General features: G+C 47.0%; 1 protein-coding gene across 2 annotated transcripts in view; it reads right to left on the reverse strand.

Annotated features, from left to right (window-relative positions):
- The window catches only part of SPOCK1 (SPARC (osteonectin), cwcv and kazal like domains proteoglycan 1), a 496,806-nt gene that overhangs the window by 83,158 nt on the left and 401,587 nt on the right, over positions 1-12,061 (reverse strand). For both annotated transcript variants that reach the window (XM_077911772.1, XM_077911773.1), the window contains one exon: positions 8,344-8,458. In XM_077911772.1, coding sequence (XP_077767898.1) covers positions 8,344-8,458 — 115 coding nt within the window. The remainder of the gene's footprint in view (positions 1-8,343; positions 8,459-12,061) is intronic.

A 12,061-nucleotide genomic window follows, 5' to 3' on the forward strand; every position in this document is an offset into this window, starting at 1 on the left:
TTTTCTTTTTCTGAAGAAAAGCCTGCCCTTTCACTGGACATTCAATTTAGGTTAAGAACACAGTCTAATATGAGTGTAAGAGAGTGAGCTCCAGAAAAGCCTTCAAATCTCTGCTCTGTCATTTATTAGCTGTGTGGCCTTGGGCAAGGTACCAGATCCCAAATTTTCCCACCAGCTACAGAGATGACATTATTTGGTTAGAAGAATTGAATGTATACATCACAGGCTTAGCTGGTACACACATAAAGCACCTTGTACAGATGACCTCTTGTCCTAATAAACCATTTTGTGGTCATTTTAAACATTGTAAATTATGGTACATCTATATACAGGATAACTCTTAGAATGAGGCAGAGTCATTCAACATTTGGCATATCCTTGTTGGGAATTCAGACAAAATACCCTCACATAACTTCCATTCTAGTTGGGTGAGACGAGACAATACAGAAAAGAGGTCCATGTGATCTAGTAGAAGGTGATGAATGATACAGAAGAAAACAAAGGAGGAAAGGGGGTAAGAGGTGCGAAGGAGACCTCCTGAGAAGGTGACATGTGTGTAGGGATTTGAAGAGGTGGTGGATGGAACGCACTGTGGAGGTGTCTGGGCAGATGGGCCAGGCCGAGGGCTCCTGCAAAGCTCAGAGGCAGGAGTACCAAGAGCTCTCCTGAGAGTCCCCATGGGCCTATTTGCCTAGAGCCGAGCAAGCAAAGGGTACAGCAGCAGAAGATGGGCATAGGGATATAGCAGGGGATCTGAGCACGTTGGGCCTTGCAGGTCACTGAAAGGACGTTCCTTAGCTCTTCCTTTTAATCAAGAGGGTAAGTCACCAGAGTGTTTTGAACAGGGGATTATACTATTTGACTTACATTGTACAGAACTGGTTTAACTACTGCATTCAAAAGAGGATGTAGGGGCCCAGGGATCAATTAGGAAGCTATTAAAATAAAAGAGGAGGATATCTTGGACCACTAGGGTAGTGGCAGTGGAGGCGGTAAGAAGTGGATATATCTGGAAATCTCTTTGAAAGCATTGAGCATTTGAGACAAAGAGGACTTCCTTTTCACTTCAGCCAATCAAAAGACGAAGGTGCCAATTATTAAGATGGTAAATACTGCAGGAGGAAGCAGCAGTTTGGGGATGAAGATCTGCGGTTTGATTTTGGACATTAAGCTTAATATGTCCTTATATAAGTCCGAAGCTCAAGAGGTTGGCTAGAAGGAAGGATGAAGGAGAAAAGACAGATGTCCTTAACCACACATCTGTGAACTTAGATGAAAAACAAATCTATGATATATAAAAGTGGCAGTGTATAAAATATTACATACAATGTAATCCTAATTTAGGATGAGTACAGTTTAAAAATTATGTTACTATATGTATATTGGAAAACAACTGGGAGCACACGCAACAAAAGGCTAAGAGAAGAGAAATCTAAGAGACTTTTGCCAAATCATTTAGATTTTAAAGAAGAACGTGTATTAATTTATACATTTAAAACAAATCTGGGCAAAAGGAGAGTGCCATTTAGGTGAACTTTCAAAGCCAGTCATTTCCAGCACAGACCTTTCTCTGGACTCCACTTATGACCATGGCCATGCTCTGCCTCAGTTTACCCTTCTCTCCCTCTGTATCCACAACTCTCTCCCATTAGCTGCTGCCCCATAGACTTTTGAATGACTGGGAGAACCACTACTTTGTCAGGGCTGAACCCACAGAAGAGGAAGATCCTGAGTTTAAAACCAGAGTCAGCAGTGACTCCAAGGGCCCTGACTAGTAAGTTTCTCTTCTTTGTAGCTGCCAATTTAAATTCTGAAGCTTTTCTTTTCTTTTTTCTTTTTTTTAAGGTCATGACATTGAGAATAACAAGGCCCTAAAAATTAAACGTTCCTTTACATGTTTAATTTCTGGCTATAGTGCAGCACCGAGTAAGTGAACAAAGCTGAATGGGCATGGCAAGGTTAAGACAAACTGCTTTTAAATTGCAAGTTTGCAAGCCCGAGGCCTTCCCCTGCCCCATTACACAATAGGCATTAAAGAAAAATGTTCTTTCCTGGATACAAAGATAACCCTCCATTTTGCTAGGAGCTTCTGCAGCAGGATTCTTTTAGGGTTTTTCCACTGAGACATTACAGCTAGGAAGAACTCTTTATCCCATCTCTTTGGCACCACCTCCTGTTCTCGGTTAAACACTTTTCCCAACTCCACTTGTGATAAGTAATGGAATTAGACAACCGTCTGTCAACCCAGGACTTTTTTTCCCCCAGAATCTAGCCCTGGGGTTGAAATCACCATTTGAGAAAAGAAAATCATCGTAGACTATTTTTTCTACTGTTTCAAATAGCTCAGAGGCAGGGAAGCTGTTATTCCCTCTTCAGCACGCCCTGCTAGAAAGATCTATTGCAGTGTACCCTTTCCTCCCTGGCCTGAACTACTCACGCCTCCCACCCTCCCCCTACTTCCCCCGCACACATCAGGCCCGGGAGGGGATGACAGTGTCCCAGCCTTCTCCAGCACGCCAGGTTGCCTGCTGACCCATATTCCCTTTCTCCAAAGCTAATCCATGGCAACTGAAGCAAAAGAGCTGTGCTCAGAGACAGTGATGTTCTCGCTGCTTCCTCCTCCAAAGACAGAGGAAGAGGGAAGTGGGACAGCTTCTGTGGAATGCCTTTGAAACACTGCTACTTGTGGAGAAAGAACACAGTGACATTCTCAGCTTGACTGGAGATGCTCCAAGATTTGGGCAAGTGACGTCACCCCCTGGAGGGTGCACAGGCAGCTGGACAGAGCCACTAGCCTGGGAGTCCAGAGGCTCAGGCTAGGAGAGAGCTTCAGGCCCATCAACAGTCTGGCCTCAGGCAAGGTTCCCGCTATCACTGGGCCTTCCAGGCTCCTCCACTGGTACATGGGACCAGCACAAAGATGACTGGAGGTCAAACTCTTTTCCTACAGATGCAGTGAAATGTGGTAAAGCATAAAGACAGAGTCATTTCTGGGGGAAGTCTGAGGCCCCATCCCTCTGGCCTTCCCTTGGTCCTCATGGGAAACCCAAGGCATCTTTAGGAACACAAGGGTCCCCTCAACACAGCATGGAAGAAAAGTGACATCTTTTCCTGATGCTATATCCTACAACGGCAGAATTTCCACCTCAGTGATGGGGGAGCCTCAAACCCCTCCTTCAGATGGAATAAGGCTGCCAAGCCCAGGTTGAGGGGAGACGGGGTGTTTTGTTTCTGGATAAAAGGGAGGATAGGTAGAAGGAGCCAGGTTCAGCTGGGAGGCGGGGGAATGTTGGTGAGTTTTAAAATGTATCCTAAGGACTTGCATGGGAAGAGACTATATTCCCCTCAAATTTTCAACCACTATGAAGAAATCCAGAAGCAAACACGTCACTTTCCTCACCTCCTTCACTAAGGATTGAAGAAAAAGCAGCAGAAATAGCCCCTAAGCTAAAGAGTTAATGTCAGATGTAAGAACTGACTTCCTAACTGGGCTGGCTGTTGATGACTGGACAACACCAAGAGATATTCAACGTGAATCTTTCTGGGAAGACTCTTAGAAATAAGTGCAGAAATCCAGGTTTAACATGAGATTTCAGTTTCATCTCCCTCTTTTCAATTTCTTTCTTTTTTTCTATTTTTTTGGACAATTGCTTCTTTATACTCTAGGGGCTGGCAACACAGAGATGAGAGATTTGAAAAAGCTTTTTTAAGCTTTATTAAGTCACTTGTCCAGGGTCATGAGGTCATTGAGAGGTGTGGGAGGAAATATTCCTGGATATCCAAGGATGACTGTACCTTCTACAATGTCTTCAGGGACCACGTCAAAGGAGAGATGAAAAAAAAAAAAATCAAGAGAATAATCAACCACTTCACTTTGACTTTCTAGAAATGTTCTTAAAACTTAAAGCTGAGATGAGAGAGTTCTGATGTGCAAGAACTGAGTATATTCTAATTCAAAGACCAAAGGCTGGAAGAAGCAGAGCACTCTGAGATTCACAGGACAAAGCATTACCCCTGGCACTCACATACCTTCGACACATCCTGCAGTGGTCCAAGCTGATGCTACAAGAAGTGACATTTTAGAAAAGACACAAACAGATCAAGGCAGGTGAGCCCCCATGAAAGGTTCTGCTCACCGCTGTTCTTCCTATGTCCAACCCAACTCTGGGTTCCAGGCAGGAAAGAGGCACTTGTGAAACCACAGACAGATGCACAGCCCCGGTGACAAAGAGGACCTGTGCTCTCCCACCCACTGGGTATCCCATTCAGGGCCAGCTTTATGGAAATGTCCTCTGCCTAACATGGAGGTGGCTGTCAAGCAGATCCAAGGCCGGAGGGCCTGGCATAGCAACCTCACCAGTCCTGCTTGACACTACCAGTTTATGGAAGTATGTCCACAACTTTCCGTGGCCCTGAAGGGGGCCAGAGAAGGGCTGTGTGAGGACTAGTAAACCCAGAAGAGCAGGACATAAAGGAAAGAGCACTGGGTCCGACCCACCAGTTGTGGTAAGCACAGTTCACGATGGAATCGCCATCTTCCACGGACGCAGTGAGCACGCACGCTGCCAGCCAGCTAAGTGAAGGTGGCGACAGCTCATGGAGTTGGATACCAAAGACAGACAACAGAAGGAGCCACTTCCTAGCAATTTCAGAGCTCAGAAGCCAACCTCTTATTTCCCAGAAATTAGATACGTCCTGGAATTAGCATAAGTTATCTAGATGTGACACCATTACTGTCACAAGAAACCAAAGTTCAAAAGAGAGACAAGACTGACAATAGAACGTCATCAATGCCAACCACAACTGCCACACCCCTGACACACCTGCGTCTGCAAGACCACCAAACATCATTTCTGCAAGAGGCACAGGAGCAGGACTGTCCTGACATGGTACGGAGCCCCGACGTGTCTCAGAAAGGGACGGGCTTCCCCTCCCACAGCCCACAGCCTCTGTGAGGTCACTGCTCATCATTTCACCTCCGACCTCTCTCTTGCACCCTCTCTGTCCCTTTCATTCTACCTGCCTGTGAAAGCCTCGTCAGAGAACTGCCAAATCAAAGGAAAAAGTTGGCCTTCCCTCCACTCTGTGCAGGTAAAGTGTTACCAAGTCAGAGGTTTCATTTCAGATAATGACCCTGGGGACTTATCACTGCCTTCACTGCCCACAGTACATCCTTATCCTCCAGATGAATGCTGATCAAATCTGTATTAAATAGTTAAGCATTACACCCTGATAGGGGATTATACTGTTCTCTGTGAGGAGGCTGTTGGGTATGTAATAAATTAACTATAGCCATTGGGTCTTATCAGCAAGTGGTTTCTGCTTCCCCCTCATGCAGGTATTAAAAAAACAAAACAAAACAACAACAACAACAACAACAAAAACTCTGCAGTAAGTCACAGCCCAGAAAGTGAGTCTTAAACCAAGGAGGACAATCTCAGAGCCTCTCACAAAGAACTGTACTGAGTTTGATCGATACTTCAAGTAACAGACTCATCACTGTAAGCTTCCAGGGTGATATTTCTTAGACAAGTGCCAGATGATACGAGACACGGTATGGAGTTCCAGGGCTCCTTTGGGTGCAGAGGCAGATGACTTCATAAAAACCAACTGCTGACCCAGGAGCCAGTGAAACAAAAAATAATTACACAGGACTGAAAGAACTGATGAAGGGGATATAATTTTGATTATTCGCTTTGGAAAACTGTTGGTATTACTTTTTATTGTCATCATTTCTGATAGGTTTATGAGGTCCCTTCTCATTCTTCCTGCTTTGTCTCTTATATATTAATCTTGTAGTTCACGCTTTTTCAAACATTTTCAAATGAAACACTTTTAAATGGCATTCTTGTTCTCACTGACCTTTCAGGATTCGCAGACAATACTCTTGTCTAAGTCTCTTTACTGTTAATGGCAATGCAGTAACTTGCAAAGGTTCAGTAAGAATCTGTTCTAATTTCTACCAGAACATGATTAAACAAATGCATGGTACAGGCAAGGCTATACCTGGAGTGTCCTATTTGGGAGTGAATCTCATTTAATCAGGTGTGACAAAGCCCACCATTAAGAGATAAGCCTTGGGGTGTCTGGCTGGCACAGTCAGTAGAGCACATGACTCTTTATCTCTGAGTAAGGGGTTTGAGCCCCATGTCAGGCATAGAGTTTACAAGAAAGAAAAGAAAGAAAAGAAAGAAAGAAAAAGAAAAGAAAAAAGAAGAGAAAGAGAAGAGAAAGGAAGGGAAGGGGGAAGGGAAGGGAAGGGAAGGGGGAAGGGAAGGGGGAAGGGAAGGGGGAAGGGAAGGGGGAAGGGAAGGGGGAAGGGAAGGGGGAAGGGAAGGGGGAAGGGAAGGGGGAAGGGAAGGGAGGGGAAGGGAGGGGAAGGGAGGGGAAGGGAGGGGAAGGGAGGGGAAGGGAGGGGAAGGGAGGGGAAGGGAGGGGAAGGGAGGGGAAGGGAGGGGAAGGGAGGGGAAGGGAGGGGAAGGGAGGGGAAGGGAAGGGAAGGGAAGGGAAGGGAAGGGAAGGGAAGGGAAGGGAAGGGAAGGGAAGGGAAGGGAAGGGAAGGGAAGGGAAGGGAAGGGAAGGGAAGGGAAGGGAAGGGAAGGGAAGGGAAGGGAAGGGAAGGGAAGGGAAGGGAAGGGAGGGGAAGGGAAGGGAAGGGAAGGGAAGGGAGGATGGGAAGGGAAGGGAAGGGAAGGGAAGGGAAGGGAAGGGAAGGGAAGGGAAGGGAGGGAAGGGAAGGAAGGGAAGGGAAGGGAAGGGAAGGGAAGGGAAGGGAAGGGAAGGGAAGGGAAGGGAAGGGAAGGGAAGGGAAGGGAAGGGAAGGGAAGGGAAGGGAAGGGAAGGGAAGGGAAGGGAAGGGGTGTTGTACTTCATTTGGAGACTTCCCAGGAAACCAGTCTGTTACCTTACCATGGCAAATCAGGAAGCCTAAATAGATTTGGAAGCCCCTGAGGAGAGGTGAATTCACCCCCTTGGAGAGATATCACAGGCAAAATGGTGGAAGTGACTTTCCTGGTTTGGGTTCCTCACCTCAAAATAGGAGAGTAAACCAAAGCCGGGAACAATAGACTGCAAATATCAGAGACTGTTGAAATTTCTAGGATTATTAAGAAATCCCCAGACAGAAGTGAATTTTCTGGATATTGTCACTGCTTCACACCAGGGCTTTGGGTTTTCAGACCATACTCCAAGGGGGTGTGTGTACATGAATGAACATTTGTCACTGCAGTTATTTAAATGAATCAGGCCCAAAGACAGCACCATCAGCATCTTGGAACCAAGAGGAATTTATGGGGATTAGTTGTGACCCTATTACCGGCTTACAAGTCCTTCCATGTTCTGAGCCAAATCTTCCAAAGAGCATTGTAACATAATATTCCTGTGACCACCGCTGTAAACACGTGCACATCCAAGCAACCTCACCGATCTGCCCTGAAAAAGTCAATACGACCCACGAAGAGGGAAATGCCTAAACACATACACCCTGATCACCCTCTCCCATTACCAACAGAAGATGCTTTATTTTATTATTTTATTTTTTTATAGATCCCCGCCCCTCCAGAAGATGCTTTAGAAGAAACGTGTGCTTGCGCGTGCGCATGCACACACACACACACATGCACATGCACACAGAAATGTGCAACACTTTCCATGGAACTAGCAGCTACAGCCAAGAAAGCCCAGCTCCACAGAAGGCTAATGCAAACTTCCATCTTGGGTCTTAAGGAGGGCTCAAAAATGGGCCAAGGCCAGAGGGACAGCCTTCCTTTCTCCATCACTAAAATATCCAAATAAGGCCCAACCTTTCCTGCCCCTCTCAGCCATGAAAGAGAAACAGCTGCCCCTGGAGAATTTTTGTTTTTATATATCCTCTGGCTCCATGCTGCATTCTGAGCGTGCTATATTAATGAAGAAATCCTTTTTGGGGAGAAGACTCCCCGCCGTTGTGACATCACTGCAGTCTCCGTTTTGAAGCTTGGCCTTGAGAAGTTCAAACGGCTTAGACATTAAAGTTCAAGGAAGCCCCGGATGTACCACAGAGCAGGCCCTCAGCTGAGATGCTAAAAAACCCTGCCCTTCCTGTGCTATAGCCAATTTGACCTCTCCAAGAACCCAGTACATGCCCTGGTCTAATAGAATTCAAAGACTCTTAGCTCTTCTTTATCTTTAATGGTAGCTGAAGGCAGTTCAGTTTCAAGTTCCTACCAAGCTGGAGCACTCGCCAGGCTCCTCCATTTCCCCTACATGAGCTCCAACAGCTCTGCCCAGCGCCAGCTCCTGGTATGGGGGCAGAGCATGGCTGTGTCAACACCCCTCCAGGGGCTCTCCTGGAATCCCACTCACCATTCTTTTCTGTCTTGTGTTTTGATGGCTCAGGCTCCGGGAGACACGGACAGGGCCCATCACAGAGGATGTTGAGGCTTTTGCCAGTAGAACAAGCATGGAACTCCAACTTGCACTGCAAAGGGAAACAGAACAGGAGTTAAGAATGCAGCCAAGCAGACTCCTCCCTGGCTTCCTCAGGAAGCAGCCAGCGCCTCTCCAACCAGTCACACTCCTGGGAGCAAAGGCAGAGAAAGAAGGGGTCTCTCTCAAGTTAAGGTCCAAATGGCAGAAGGCTAAATAAGAAACGACCTTTTATGTCTTCCCAAATGCCTGGAGAAACATCTAAAATCACTGCAGAGCATGTGATTTTACATGGCACTTACTGTAGTCAGTGATAAACGCAACTGTAACTTAATACAAGTACTCACCTGCAACGATATCTTGGAGTCCTGGAAGTCCACAAAGGCTCACCCACCTAGCAGAAGGCCACCCCCCGCAATCCTGTCTCTATCCCTTTGCCCCAACACAGGGATCCTGGGCCCTCTCAGCTGCTCACAGGCTCCCCCTGGGCCCCAAGGCACAGTAACCACCTCGTCAGCACACTTGGGTGATGTACATGAGACCCAGCTCCTCCCATCGGGCACAAGGACCAGAAGCTTTTGTTTCAACCATCCCAAACCTGAGTGTTACACAGTCCTTACTCCAGAGGATGCCTATGGGGGTCTCTGGCCTGGGACTGGGTGCAAGCACCCATCCAATTCTCAGATTCAATGGTGAAGCCCAAAAGCTAGCATCTCTTCTTGTCAACCCTGTATCAGTCACACTGGTAGTATTTTTTTTCTTTTATCATGAGAGACACACACAGACAGAGAGAGAGAGAGAGAGGTGGAGACACAGGCAGAGGGAGAAGCAGGCTCCATGCAGGGAGCCTGACTTGGGACTCGATCCCGGGTCTCCAGGATCAGGCCCTGGGCTGAAGGCAGGCGCTAAACCGCTGAGCCACTCAGGGATCCCCACACTGGTATTATTTTGGCCGCTTTCCACCAGTTTAATTCTTTCTTCTACTTTAATTGTTAAGTTGCAACTGATTCAGAACACAGGCCAGAAAGGATGTTGTTTATAAGAGCAAAAGAGCACAACAATCAGCAACATTTTTAGGATCCTGACATTCAGGGATAAGAAATAGATTCAGGTTAAATAACCCGTGAAAGATCATGATGCTCATACAGGGTGGATTCTGATCCCCCACATCCTGCCACGTGGATGGGTGTGAAAGAGCAGACACTTCATACAGTACCCCAAGATGCTACTGGCCTGGATTTCAATTGCCTGACAGTTCATTCTTTTTTTTTTTTTTTTTTTTGTTCATATTCCCAGGATCCAGGCCTGTGTATAATTGGACTTCTACAAAGGCTTAGAGGCCTAGAACCATGTGTGTATCTGATGGAGGTTCCAAGGAAGAGGAAACAGGCAACATTTACCAGGCACCCACTTTGTGTGCAGTTCTTATCAGAGGCCATCTGGCATCTTTTAAAAGGATGGGAAGAGGATATATAGTCCCTGTCCTTAGAAAACACAAATGCATACTTCTGAAAAGCCCACTAGCATGTGCAAAGCAACACACCTGAGGACATGAATACCGGCTCATGTGAGGGCTGAGCTGCTCAGTCCCCACACCAGTTACAAACCAAGGACAAGAGTGATTCAAACCTGGCTCTAGGTGTACTGGGTCACTCTGTGCAACCTCGACTGTCATGCACATGGCGGCTAGCTTATGGACAGAGAGCAACAGACAAGCCCACGGGGTGATGACTTCTCCTTGATACAACTGCCTTTGTATGTATCTGTTAGGTGTCCAGTATGTGCCTCGTGTGGTTGTAGGAGCAGTGGGGACTGTATGAGGGCAGCCATGGCCCAGGCCTCCAACCTCATCAGACTTAATGAGGAAACAAAACAGAACACATCCTTCTAAAGTCTGTGTAGCCAGGATCGTGGAGTGAGGCAGGAGTCACAGGTACAGAGGGAGGTGGCACAAAAAAGACCCACAGGGACAGGACATGCCTGCTGACAGATGGATAGAAGATGCACCAGGAGGAAGGCTGCAAGCGGGCAGGTGGGCTGCCCGTGTAAGAAGCTTCTTCTCAAATACTGCGGGCTGTGTGCACGTGCCCAGGGCTGGAGAGAAGGCTGCTATGGGCAGTCTCGCCTCGTCCCTCTGCCCTGGTGCTCTGGAACAATCCTGTTTCAGGCTTGCAGTTCTCCAACTGTTTTCTCAACAGAATCCCCACAGCTAATTTAGGGGCAACAATATATGAAAATTGATCATAAAGTTAAAGATTAATACATTTACATACTATAAAGCCTTCTCCTGCTGTTACTAGAATTGCCTGTTTGTCTCTATGAAAGACTGTAATATTCTGTCCAAACATCCTCTGGCCTCCCTGAAGGAGGAGTCTATACTTCTCTCATCGCTCCATGGGAAAATGGGCTTCCCCTCCCTGTTGACACTGGTCCCCGCCAGCCTTGCTCTGCCTGTGGACTGTGAGGTGGCGAGACAGACTAGGTGTGAGCAGATGTTTGAAGAACCACTGTGTGGTTATTACCTCTCTTGCTCTTCCCTCTACCCTCAAAAGGACATGAGCCAGTTAAGGGCTGTTCCTCTGGCCTGGGGCCCAGAGGGCAGAGGGCAAGGAACAGAGCTGCAGGTAACCCACAGCTAACACGCAATATGAACAAGGGATTAGCATATGTTATTTGCCATACGCCCTGGGGTTTGGGAATCCTTTGTCAGGACAGCATAATGTAGCCAAAGGTAGCAGTAGCACTGACTTCCTGGTAGACCATGGGGTACTTACCATAGTTGGAAAAAGTTTAAGTCACTGTCTTACCCTGGGCACACAGTAGGTGTTCAGTTAACAGATGCAAAATGATAAAGGCAGAAAGTGGTGGTGATCACTGTGCCACTTTAAGCCTCTGTCCCAGTCACCAGGAGTAACCCACTCCACCTGTACAAGGAACACAGGGGCTGGAGCTTGGTATTCAACACATTCATGGCGAAGCATCCTTGCCCCACACCTGCTGCCTGAGTCTTCCCTGTGAGCTCCACATCCAGTACATGGCCTTCCAGCCTCCTGGCTCATCCCCGGCCATCACCGCAGTAGGAATCTTGTCCATCTGCTCCCCAGATGCCCAGAACACTCGTTCCCCTGGGTGGCCTGGCCTCCCCTGAAAGCCCCTGTGGACTGTAATTCGAGTAACTTGGCTTTCTTGTCTTGGGGACAGCCGCTGTCACAATCTGTGGAGGCAGCCAGGCCTCTTCCCTGACCTTAGGGAGGTGCCACCACAGAAAACAAGATTTATCTGCACCAGTTAAAATATCCACGTTACAAGAGCACAGGTCTGCTTTTTTTTTATCTTCCAGGACAGTATGTGGCATTTAAATGAAGCTCAAAGGACTAGAATTCCATTTTTTTTATAAAGCTCAACACATGCTATTTAAAGATAGATAAATGAGTATAAATATGTAGGGGAGGTAGGGTGACAAATAACAAGATAGGGGCGACCTCTGGAGCAGAGGCAGGAGGATGGCATCAGACAGGAACCCAGAAAAAAACACTGAAACCTGAGACTGGTTTCTTTCCCAAGCTTCATAGAACCTTCTGAGGCTTTTGTTGTTGGGGTTGGCAACTTATATAAATAAGACATTTACATTTATGTATCAAATATTTCATCATAA

This window comes from Canis aureus, chromosome 10 (genome assembly GCF_053574225.1).
Source record: "Canis aureus isolate CA01 chromosome 10, VMU_Caureus_v.1.0, whole genome shotgun sequence".
In the NCBI taxonomy this organism is placed as follows: domain Eukaryota; kingdom Metazoa; phylum Chordata; class Mammalia; order Carnivora; family Canidae; genus Canis; species Canis aureus.